Source organism: Nansenia antarctica, assembly GCF_963989245.1.
Source record: "Nansenia antarctica genome assembly, chromosome: 20".
Lineage (NCBI taxonomy): Eukaryota > Metazoa > Chordata > Actinopteri > Argentiniformes > Microstomatidae > Nansenia > Nansenia antarctica.
Genome location: NC_137693.1, coordinates 13,131,530 through 13,144,672, shown reverse-complemented (window position 1 = coordinate 13,144,672; position 13,143 = coordinate 13,131,530). Strand labels below are relative to the sequence as shown.

The window sequence follows — 13,143 nt, the reverse complement described above, 5'->3', positions numbered from 1 at the left end:
TCCATGTCCATGGCCATGCTCATGTCCATGCTCATGTCCATGCTCATGTCCATGCTCATGTCCATGCTCGTAAAATGGAAAAGGTCCAGCTTGCGAGTCAGAGTTTAATTAAAAATATTGATGAAAACAAAAATAAACCATATCTTGTCAAAATATACATGCAAAAGCTTAAGACAAAAGTAAGCCTTCTTGGTAACGTAGTGCTTTGGTTATCTGTGGCCCCCAGTAGATGTTGGCTGGGTGGGTATATGAAGAGGGGGGAACTGGTGGAGACTCATTTGCAGACGTATCTCTCCACGATCCTCTCACACTTCTTACACGTGACGTAGCAGCACCAGTGGTACTTGCAGTGGCAGCGCTCCACCAGCTTCTCTGTGTAGGGGTTGTAGCCCCGGCCACAGCACATCAGGTCGCAGCTGTCGCTGCCTACGGACGTCTTGTTGCACTGCCTGGAACACAGAGAGAGAGAAGGTTGGAACTTTGTTCAATAATCTCCAAAAACGTTGGAGAGAAAATCAGGGTCACCAATGTGGGAGTGACGGCAATAACAGGACAAATATAGTCGTTTTGCCGGTAGAAAAAAACCATTCGCTTTATTCTCACACTCTGCATACGTTCTGACAACAACAACATTCACTCTCCTTCGTCCCACTTATATCACGTCATCACCCGCTAAGAAGTATGGGTGGTGATGTAGTCCCAACAAACATAACATCTGTGTTTAAACATGGCTGGAACGCCGTGAATTATGAATGTCCTGACTCGCTAGCGAGTGGTCACTACAATATGTTGCATACCCAAATGACACTCATTCTACTCCCCACCCCACAAGCGTGACACAAATAAAGTTGCAATACAAGTCAACGGGAGGCTAGCAAGGCCCTCACCATATTTACTCAAGGCAAACACACAGGTTCCCAAAACCGTTTCCACCACCACCAATCAACAATTTAGTTGAAATGAGTTTCTCTCTATAATGAACAATGGTGGTCCAGTATGCACAACTCAAGGCAGAACCACAATGGTCCCTACTTGACCAAAGCTTTGTGCATTCACCCCAACATTTTCCTTTAGGGCAACCAACGGATGCTTGGGACCCTTTCATTTCTGAGGCCCGGGGCATCTTAAGTGAGCAGAAAATAGCCCTATCATAAATCATGGTGAATACACAAGGGAGTCAACCCCCCCCCCCCGCTCCCCCTCCCCCCTCTCTCTCTCTCTCTCTCTCTCTCTCTCTCTCTCTCTCTCTCTCTCTCTCTCTCTCTCTCTCTCTCTCTATTTAGCCCTTTCGACATAATTGCATTGTTTAATAATGGTGGGGTGTTAATGGTAAATGTGGTGAGAGACACACTGGGAGGATGGCTGCTGTAGTGGAGGAGGAAGGGGGAGGAAGGGGGGAGGAAGGCGGGTGGAGGATTGTCATTGGGAAAGTAGGACAGACTCACTACAACATTGGCCTTTGGGACTGGGGTAATTAACCAAAGCTCTGGACCAGATAAGTTTTGTCAGGAAAATCTGCCCTATATCATGGTGCCATAAATGGATGAAAAGCACAAGACAGAAACATTTGTCAACTCTGCATCTCCCACAGCTGCCTCTCAGACAAGAACCATTAAAGGGGTGGTTCAGCCTAATTTCATGTTTAGGTCAAATATCATCTTACCCTGAGTTGTCCTCATAGGCCAGTAGTGAAAGATTCTCTGGTTCTCCTTTGTCTACTTTGCTACCACAGCACAGGCTAACAGTTAGCAGTGCCATCTTCAATCGCCAGGATTCCAATGTCCCTAAGCATTGTTTAAATGACATGACAAAATCTCCTCATAGAAACTTCCAACAAAGTTTGTTTGCAAGCTACGCTTGAACTGATTTTTAAAATGTGCATTCTATTGAAAATAAAACAATGACAGTCTCTATAATCCATCTGCTCAGAACTGGAACTATTTCCTCTTAGTAGGCTCACACACGGCCTCTTATGGTGCTTTTCCATTGACCGGCCTGGCACGGCTCGGCTCAGTTCGCTTCGGCCCGCTTTTGAACAGTTCTGGGTACTGGCGCTTTTCCACTATACACGAGAGACCAGGATCGAGTAGGAGGAGTAGGAGATAGTAGGCGGAGTTACACGTCATAACAGCGCGCCATGGTGGTGACGTATATTTTCACGAGACACAACACAGCCACAACAACAGCAACATGGAGGAACTTGCAGCTATCCTATGCCTGTCCCTCGGCATGTGGTATATTATTAACAATGGTTTTTTGGAGAGAAAAGAGAGAAGACAGAAGAGCGAAGACAGAAGGAAGGATACTCGAAAGAGGAATGCTGAAAAGAGAAAGAAACTTATGTGGGCTATCGTAAGGAGATGGCTACTACTTTACCTCACTGTAGCATCATTGTTATGTTCAGCATATGAGACGGCTACTGCCTGATTGTCTGCATGTTTGAATCATTTCTATTGGATTTTGTTCTACACATAATAAAGTCATGTTTTTTGAACCCTTAAAACCACTGCCTTCACTTGTCTGCTTTATGAACTGTAGCATCATTGTTATGTTGAGCATATGGGATTGGGAAGCGATGTATTTCTACGAAAAGGCTGACTGACGCGGGGCTCCAATCTCTGCGTTTATAGAGTGCTCCGGTGTTTTGCTGGTAGTCAAATATATGTATGTATATATACAGCATATGGATGTTACGTGCCTGTTACCTGCCGATTTCAGTTCTAGTAGTTTAGATCTCGCAACCAGGGAAACGCCGACAAGACGCGAATCTACCGGCATTTGACTCATGAGTGAACGGCGAAAATGGCTGGACGGCACAGCTTGGGATTCCATTGAAGTTGAAGTTGACATCCAGTCATCCGCTCACTGCTGTCCATCAAAAATGGCACATCCATCAATAATATGACATAATAACAACTGCTCTGATTAGATTGCTTAGATTGTTTAATACATCAACGGGGGGAAAAGCGAGATGAACTCGCGAGTATCATGCGGTGCTTTATGAACTGTAGTATCATTGTGTGCCGTGTTATTCACGGACAAACACAGTGCCCTTTGCGGGTTAATAACTTCGGTTTACCGTGGGTTAGGATAATAATTCAAACGTGTCCGGATAGGGGAGAGGACAGGGAATCCAAAACCATTTGAATGGTGTAGATCAGGGGTGCTCACACTTTTTAGGCTTGTGAGCTACTTTTCAAATTACCAGCTCAACAAGATCTACCAACCAAATAAAACATATTGCCATTGCTGCGAACACAAAAATGTACTGTAATAATAACAAATTAAGGCCACGCTACACTGTTTCAAAATCAAAGAAGAGATGTATTAAACTATATAAACAAATATTCACACTGGTAGTCCATTAACATTAACATTAACTCAGGAGCTCTGAGTGGTTTACACCAGACTGGCCAGTGCCAAGCCAGGTGCCATCGACGTCTCCGGGCGGCGGAGTGTGTGTGTGTGTGTGTCTGTCTGTCTGTCTGTCTGTGTCTGTCTGTCTGTCTGTCTGTCTGTGTGTGTGTGTGTGTGTCTGTCTGTCTGTCTGTCTGTCTGTCTGTGTGTGCATGTGTGTGTGCTTGTGTCTGTCTGTGTGTGTGTGTGTGCTTGTCTGTGTGTGTGTGTGTGTGTGTGTGTGTGTGTGTGTGTGTGTGTGTGTGTTGTGAGGCGGCGCGGGGCTGAGTGATGCCCTCTCCTGTGTGGTCCAGACAGGAGGCGTCCCCGGCTACTTTTCAAAAAAAAATATTTAAATGTTTTTTTTTGTAACTTTTTTTATTTATTTTTTTGTAACTTTTTTTTTTTTTTTTTTTCAATGCCGTGTGATCTACCCACACTACCTTCGCGATCGACCGGTCGATCGCGATCGACGTAATGAGCACCCCTGGTGTAGATCCTACACTCCTATCACCGTCGACAGCGCGGAGCGAATTCCCTGTTAAAACGTTTCTCTGCCCCCGCTGTCAACTTTCAAACAGCAGCAAGCGGTGCTGCGAGCAGCAGCGGGTGAACTCCCGGTTCATCGAGTTTACAGTTAAAAGCATAACTTCTCGGGGTGTCAGCGCGGTGGTTAAGGGCTCAAAATTACCGTAGACCGATGGTGAAGTTAGCAAAGGAGTATTGTGTTTGTACCACCTCCACAGCCGGTGTTATTCACGGGCAAAGACGGTGCATAATAGCGATTTTTGTGTTATGCCTGTTGTAAATAAAAGTTCTATGATTCATTGAAATGACATTAAACTAAGATAATACGATGGTCAGCATAATTTTTCGAATCTTTATTAATAAGCTATTACAGAAACTGTAGTGACATTTTCCAAGAGCGAATGTGGTATTTCAAGATGGCGGTTAGTGAAGAAATCTATGAACATGGGATGACGATTTCCATTGACCAATCAACGGTGTGCAGCGCCACACGTCACACGCAGCCTGGCAAAAAGATCCGGATCTAAAGATTTAGACCCTGGTATCGAAGGGGAGCTAAAGAAGCGACCCGACCCGACCTGACGGGACCCGGGCCGACATATGGAAAAGCGGAAAAGAAGCAGGCCAGCCCGGGCTGGCCCGGCCTGGCCCTGTAATGGAAAAGTGCCATTAGTAGGCTCACACACGGCCTCTTTTCTGTTGTTTTGGTTTCACCAGCCAAGCTCTCCCCTGGCTGAACGGGCCCTCCACCACGGAGTGACTAGGAGTGATTAGGAGGGACTAGGAGTGATTACTAGTAGTGATTAGGAGGGACTAGGAGTGATTACTAGTAGTGATTAGGAGGGACTAGGAGTGATTAGGAGGGACTAGGAGTGATTAGGAGGGACTAGTAGTGATTACTAGGAGTGATTAGGAGGGACTAGGAGTGATTAGGAGGGACTAGGAGTGATTAGGAGGGACTAGGAGTGATTAGGAGGGACTAGGAGTGATTAGGAGGGACTAGGAGTGATTACTAGTAGTGATTCGGAGGGACTAGGAGTGATTAGGAGGGACTAGGAGTGATTAGGAGGGACTAGTAGTGATTAGGAGGGACTAGGAGTGATTAGGAGGGACTAGTAGTGATTACTAGGAGTGATTAGGAGGGACTAGTAGTGATTACTAGGAGTGATTAGGAGGGACTAGGAGTGATTACTAGGAGTGATTACTAGGAGTGATTACTAGTAGTGATTAGGAGGGACTAGGAGTGATTACTAGGAGTGATTACTAGTAGTGATTAGGAGGGACTAGGAGTGATTAGGAGGGACTAGGAGTGATTACTAGGAGTGATTAGGAAGGACTAGTAGTGATTCGGAGGGACTAGGAGTGATTAGGAGGGACTAGTAGTGATTAGGAGGGACTAGGAGTGATTACTAGTAGTGATTAGGAGGGACTAGGAGTGATTACTAGGAGTGATTAGGAGGGACTAGTAGTGATTCGGAGGGACTAGTAGTGATTCGGAGGGACTAGTAGTGATTAGGAGGGACTAGGAGTGATTACTAGTAGTGATTAGGAGGGACTAGGAGTGATTACTAGTAGTGATTAGGAGGGACTAGGAGTGATTACTAGCTGTGAACAGAAAGCTGCTGGTATCCTAATGGAATCCAGAAAGTATATATGACAACGACTCATTGCATATTATTGCAAAACTACGTAGTTTGATTCGATTACAATGAAAGTATGTACAGGTTTGTCTAGTACATAGTTGCTTTTACACATCATTCAACTTCAATGGTGCCTTCCTTCTCCAGCCCACAACACTTGTTTCCTTTAAGATACAGATCGTGGTTTGGGGATGTTTTTGAGATTTAACTCTAATTCTTGTTATGAAAGAACACACTCTTACCCACAAGGTTACTACAAAGTGTACAGTTTAGGTTTACATCACTGTAAAGATAAAGGATAGCTTTGTACAGCTAAAGCATTCAACATTTCCAAGTTGAGAAGTACATGTCTGCTACTCCACGCTAAGTATCATCATTGGGGTCAACGCTATCCATGCCCGAAGAGTAGTAAGATTAGAAGTCACTTCAAGGTTAAAGTTGGATAACACCATCCTGAAGTGGGCACCATCGAACAGAGCTCTGTCCCGGAGTGCACTAGTCAGAGTGGATTGTGGGAGTGAGGAGGATGCTGTGGCCATGTGACAGGGAGGTGTGGGTTGGGGCAGTTAAACATAGATCCCTGGGACCCTCATGGAAACACACGCGGCACATCACCATCACACATCCCCTCGTCGACGGCCACCAATGATTGCAGGAGGCTGGGGTGCCTTGTGACTTAGCGTAAAGCACTAAATATATATGCTAGACGATGTGTGGTCGGCTCTTATCAGGTTTGGGACAGAGGATGCATGTTGCACAGTGAGTGCACCTGACATGGAGCATGTCTTCAGGTTATCTGTTACTGTAAGTCGCGAAGGGCTGAGTGCTAGGCACATGATTCTTGACATTTGGACTGGCTGCCTCCAGTCCCAGTAAAGGGGTAAATGATTCCCACTATAATAATTCTACACAATACACTCTTCTCTTCCGGAGGCATGGGAAAGAAGCTATAGATGTAAAGTCAGAAAAAGTGTCTTTAAGATGGTACATTTCTACCCCTCTAGCCATGTTCTGTTTTCATTCATGTCTTTCTCTTAGTCTCATTCCCCATCACTCCCCATTCTGTTATTCTTGAAAGCACAGAAGCTGTATACAGGATATGTACCTTTTATCTGACATGGTCACTAAGATCATTCATGAGATTTAGATATTATACGATAGTACTAATTTATTCAGCTCCAAGTACTGCAAAGGTCCAACACCATATTCTGAATGGAAATTTGGCGTATGCTCTCTGCAGTCCAGAACCAAAAAGCAGAAATTCAGCTATGGTACTAAATTGCTTCCTCCCTGGACTTTTGGGCAAAAGCTGAAAATCCACTAGGCTGTCAAGATATTAACACATATTTGTAGCATGTTTGTAGGATTTGGCTGACTAGACCTCTCCCAATATCTGGCACTTACCTCAAACAAATAACCCCCTCACTGCTCACTAGATTCTCACAGTGCTCAAACCAATAACGTGCAACATAGACTTCCTAATACAACACTTCAAATGAGTGGAGTCTTTTTTATCTTTGGAGACCATTACCCGTTTCCCCTTTGAGTCATGCTCTCAAATCGATATCAGCTGAGTGCACTCATGCCTATGAATAACCACATTACTCATTAGCCAGTGTGATAGCAGCACAAGAGCCCCAGTTCCAATGGCCATGTCAGTGACACGTGCTCAGACAGGCCACAGACAGGCCAATCTCGGGGACCACTCGAATTATCAGGCATTCTCAAAACAAAATGGTGCCACCAGGGAGGACAGCAGTTCACTAAACCAACATCCTGGAGGTGCCCGGTTGAGAAAACAAACAGTACTGGTCATTTCCTCAATGTCAGTTGGGAACCAGCAACAACAAGGTCATGATACTATAACTTTAAAAAAGTGAAAATAATAATTGTATGCTATCCCAGAGGGATAGCTAGTCCCACACTGTGCCATCTATGAGACATTTTCTTATGAAAAGAGAGCACACCCAGATAGCAGTACAACCCCTGAGTTTCTCCCCCAAAGTTTTTTTTCAAGTTTATTTGACCATTTTAAAAGCAAAACTTACATGAATAATATCATTGAGGATATTACACAATAAAGTAAAAGATGTTTTTCCATTGCCTCAAGGCAATATACTTGGTGAGATTGACAATGAAGTTAAATTACAGTATGGCCTAAAGATATAAAAAACAAAACAAAATGGACTCGTCGTCTCACCTGTCCTGAGTGCCCACGGAGCCCAGCTTGTCGTTCTTGGTGCAGAAGTCAGGTGAGCTCTGCAGGTAGACCAGCTCGTTCTCCCTGACAGGCCTGATGTCGATGTCCTTGGGGACCAGCTGCTTGCGCGTGCCCATAGGCCGGTGCACCACCTTGGTGGCCGACAGGTATTTGGTCTTCAGGTCCATGGCGATGTCCTTTAGGTCCTGCAGGCCTCTCCAGCAGGTCCGTATGGAGCAGGAGCCTGACACACCGTGGCACTTACACTTCATCACCAGCGCGTCTCTCAGGGCCTATGTGATGGGGTGCACATGGAGGTCAGATACTGTACATGGAGGCATGATTATTAGCTAAAGCCTTGACACAAAATATGTCTAATTTACTGTAGATGGATTGACTAAATAGGTCCTGAACATGTATCAACCCACAGACCCAGAGCTGGGGCTAATCAGCATGAGGATGAGTGTGTATAACCTACCTGTCTCCCCACTTCACTGTTGTGCAGGTGCATTAGCTTGTTGGCATGGGAGCCTGCCTTCTTCATCTTCATGGGGGCATCTGAGAACTTGGAGCCCATGACCAGGCCGTAGTGCAGGTTGTCTGCACAGCCGCCCCAGCGGTACCCTGGCTCAGGGATCTCCCCGGGAATGGGCCCGCACGAGCATAGACGTAGGTCCCCCGATGTGCACGCCCGTGCGATGGTGTGACTGATAGCCGCCGCAGACAGGGCATACAGAAACGCTGACTCCCTCGTGCCTGGTGGTGATAGGAGAGGAACCAGAACAGCCCTGTTAGTGAGGGCACCACTGTCACATAGACACTCCGCTGTCTATGTATTCATCTAAACTTTATTCATTTCATTTTTAATTATAATAAACTATTCTTCTAAATTAAACATGTGTAAGAGTACAGATAGTATACAGTGCAGATAATATCTATATATATTTAACCTTTAGTAAGTAAGTTAGGTAAGACCTTTGTGGTCTCTTCTGCTAGGGTGACCTGGCAACTAGGTAGTACAATAACAGCATGTACATTACAAAGAGACACACAGGGACAACATGTTACAAACTAGATGGAGATAAAGATAGACATATGGATGTAATTGGTGATGAAGGCTACATACGTCACATCTGGATGATGGGGGTACAAATACTGATAAATGTATACCATGACCGGCCAAGTTACATCAAACACTGTACATCCCTGTATGGAGAAGACCATCAGCTGCCAGTGCCTTCCAGAGACTGCTCTAACTCTTGGCAGGTGGGCTCTACTTGTTCCAGGGGTGCATTACGCTACCTCTCTAAATGTTTCATTGGGAGCCAAGTTTTTGCTGTGAGGAGTTTTACATCTTCACCCAAATTCAATGAAAGCCCTGGCATTGGGTCTCTCTGGCTCAGTAGAGCTCTTTTGGCAATGGAAATCAACCCATCAAAGTAAAAGTCCAGAACACAGAAAGACATGCTGTCAAATGACCGCAAGAAGGGAGCATATAGCCATAAGACCGTAATTAATCAAACATTGTAGTACATAGATATTACTATGGCATGGGAGCATTATTAATTAGGAGCAATATCATATGTTTCTCTATTCATTCTGTAGGTGTACGATATGATGGTTGGCTTTGGAAATACAAAGAACAGATGCTGGCAGGTAATCTATAGCATGAAAGGGATTTAAAACAGGGGAGGATAGGATGCTGCAATGTACTGTACAATGACTACCATTGGCTTTTTCAACACATGAATGGAGTCTATTGTGTCAACAGAAAACAGTCTGCTATGAAGATCACCACATCAAATACAAACTTAAAGAGAAGGACATTTTAGAACAGATATTTATGAGGTGGGTGGCTAGGAGGGATAGAGGACAAGTTTCTTCTTTGAAGGGGACACAAAGAAGAATGGTGGCCTTTGGTTGGCATATTCTGCCTGTCTGGTCCTGAGCAGAAAGAGCACCTAGGGTGACTATTAGGCCCTAACCCTTCCACTCTCTCTATCTCTTGTAAAGAAATAAATAAATAAAAAACACTTCAAATTCTACCCATGGATACAAACATAGTTCCTACTGTGCTGTTGGTTTGGTTAGAGTTGGTTATTGCTAGCTTTAGCCATGTTATACATCATTGTGTTTTGACTAGTACCTCTGTCAAGGTCCGGCCGATACCTTGTGGCATCGCTGGGGATCTCAACAGACGAACAGTTCCAACGCATGTCAGCGAAGGTCTTCTGGCAGGTCTTCTTGACCTCACGAGCAGCCTGAATGATGGTCTGCATGAGTTCCAGGTTGCTCCGGCACAGCTGGGCTTGGGAAGACACCAGACCCGGGAGCAGCTTGCAGTGCTGCGTTTGGTTGATATGTAAGGACGTTGGTGAGTGTGATAGGGCCCTGTAACAGACACACAGACATATTTACACATCCTGCTGATGATGAATGGCTTAAGGTAATGATAATGGCATGAAATATGACTTGCTTTTATACAAAATGTAATTTTCCACTTCTAACTTGATCACGTCACTAGGCTGCATACTGATTTATTGTACCTGACATATTCTCTTGAACAAAAATGTTTTGAGGAAATCACTCACTCAGACTATGAGTTGTTTGACATTAAGTTGCATTTGGAAGATCGGAAAATACCAAAGAGAGAATACCGATGGAAATTGAGGTAAAACACAACAGACCACAGCTTGGAATACAACTGTTCTTTTGACACGATGCTGTGGAGGTTCCAGCACATGCCCAGGGATTTATTCATCAGCGAGAAGCCTGCACCCTGACCCAGATCTGACTGACAAACCACTGCATCTATCCATCATCATTTAACATTTTCATTGTTAAAATGGTAATTCCACTGTGACTGTTACTTTGAGATGAAACATCTCTTTATTTGAAAATAAAAGGTTCACACTAAATGAAGATTACTGGTCAGCCGTGATCTGTGTTTTCTATGTTTGGTTGTGCTCTCGGAGAGTTTGTGAGAACCAGTCAGCTCCCCGTGCATCTTGGCCTGTTTCAGATTAGGAGCAATCCATGCCCAATGATAAGCTGTGACTCCCTTGTGCTCGTGGTAACCCAGTGCTCACAGGTGTTTATGGCCCCATCTGTTTCACATCGTGGGCCATGCATTATCAAGCCTGGGAGAGCCCTTTCTTAGCACATGCAATCTCATCTCTCTCAGCTACATTTGCTGAAGTGTTACAGAGAATGTTACAACTCCCTCTTATAGGTTTTAGATGCTACAGAAACTAATATCATTTCAAAATCATGTGCAGGCCCACCATGTATGTCCTTATTATATGCAATACCAAAAAAGTCTCTCTCTCTCTCTCTCTCTCTCTCTCTCTCTCTCTCTCTCTCTCTCTCTCTATATATATATATATATATATATATATATATATATGTTACGGTACATGTGGGAATGTGGTACATGTGGGAAAACTAGGGTTAGGGTTAGGTGCTACGGTGCTAGGGTTAAGGTTAGGGTTAGGGTTAGGGGTAGTGTAGGGTTAGGGTTAGGATTACGGTTAGGGTTAGACATGCCAGCATGTACCAAGTCGACGTAGCACCTAACCCTAACCCTAGTTTTCCCACATGTACCGTATTCCCACATGTACCGTAACATATAAATATATATATATATATATATGCAAATACATAGAATATTAATAGAATAATATTAATTAATAGAATAGAATATAGCATTAATCGAAGAAATCGATTTCTAATATTGTCATTAACATCAGTCATTGAGGAGGAGTCTTACTCAGTTTAAGAATGTGGACTAAAATAACACTCTCATCCTTATATAACAATGTTTCAATCTAATGAAGAAGAACATGAAAATTATCATAAAGGTCCTGCTTCTATTCTATCAAATATGGATTTACTGTACATACATCCATTTCCACACATTTATAACGCATTGACGAAGAATTAAGTAAGCAAAATCATTTTGAAAGAGAAGAGAGTAACTTGTTCTTACAGCCATTTGATGCCGGAACAGATCTGAGACAGCAGAAGAACCGTGAGCAGACAGAGTGGGAGGTTGTGAGAGGTTCTCTTCATGATGATATTATTCCAATTGGACAGGACTGCAACACAGGTGGCTGTTGGCTTATTGGCTCTGAGGTGCGATCAAAAGTCAACTGTCATTGTCTCCTTTCTATCCCCCTGTTAGAAGGAATACAAAAATGTACCATTAAATCCACACAGCACAGCAGATATTCATCAATAAAAAAGATGTTATGCCAGCATGCTCTTTGACACATTTTCACATGTGGAACCCTAATAGAAATGTTTTCGTATTTCAAGAAATACATGTTATGGGACTTCTGCGCTTCGCAAAAATCTGTTTGCCAGGAGGCGCACTAGGTGGAAAAAGTCACATAAACCTTGCTCTTGTTCCAATGCCGATATGTAGGAAACATAGGTTAACTGACAGATGTCATTCTTTTGAGTGTACAATTCTTTTTACATTACAAGAGTTGTGTGACCTTCGCTGAGGTATACTTTATAGCATTTAGATGATATATTATTTAGAAGAAAAAACGTTGTTTTCATAGAAAAGTTGTCAATGTGCTATTAAAATGCGCACACCTGTAATTGTAATTTCTAAACATAGCCTATTCTGAAGTGTCAACTCTGCTTCACTAAGGAAAATCTACGGAATTTGAGATAATATGATCAGTAGACAACAACAGACCAGCACACTCCCCTCCAGCGGACACGGTTGGACATCAGACATCAGAGAGATGATTTTGATTGTTATGTGACGATAAGCAATCTATTTGAGGTCAGTTTTGAATCTATGCAAATACATCCTCCCCTCGCTGATTATTGATGGGAAGAAAAGCAGATATGACAGCTAATACAGTATTACTGTAATATAATTATTCCTATACGCATCTCCAACCATGTGTAGACTACGTTTGGTCATACCTTCATTTGTCTCAACAGGAGCGCAACGAGCTCTTCAAGATCGCAACATCAGACCCTTTGAAAATATAAACTAACTGCTTGCTTTATAACATGTAACAACCAACCACTTTTTAGTCCTAATTTAGAGTTGAGAAAAAAAAGTCACGTTATTATTTATTTGCAACAAATAATAGTCAAGTATTGCTGTAATCCCGAGGTCCTGTTTTACCTGAGGTGCAATGGACTACTAGGCGGTCTGGACACAGTTGTGTGCTTGCAAGGGTTGAATTGAGATTGTGTTGCGTAGATGATTATTGTCACAGAAATTGCTTTCCATTATAATGTTTAGTCACTTAATGTAGCCTACTGGACTGTAATGTCCATTCCTACTGTAATGTGCTCTGTTCTCTGTCCCACCTCGTTCCCCTTCAATTGTTGATTCTGTTAAACGTTCCA

The 13,143-nt window shown here is 43.5% G+C and overlaps 1 protein-coding gene across 1 annotated transcript; it reads right to left on the bottom strand.

The window, feature by feature from the left end:
• Positions 1-274: 274 nt before the first annotated feature.
• On the bottom strand, positions 275-11,835 carry wnt11 (wingless-type MMTV integration site family, member 11; the record flags this gene model as incomplete). The annotated part of the gene is made up of 5 exons (XM_080549389.1): positions 275-449; positions 7,765-8,057; positions 8,243-8,520; positions 9,911-10,155; positions 11,753-11,835. The coding sequence occupies 5 exons, from the start codon at positions 11,833-11,835 to the stop codon at positions 275-277; spliced, it is 1,074 nt and encodes a 357-aa protein (XP_080405515.1).
• Positions 11,836-13,143: the final 1,308 nt, after the last annotated feature.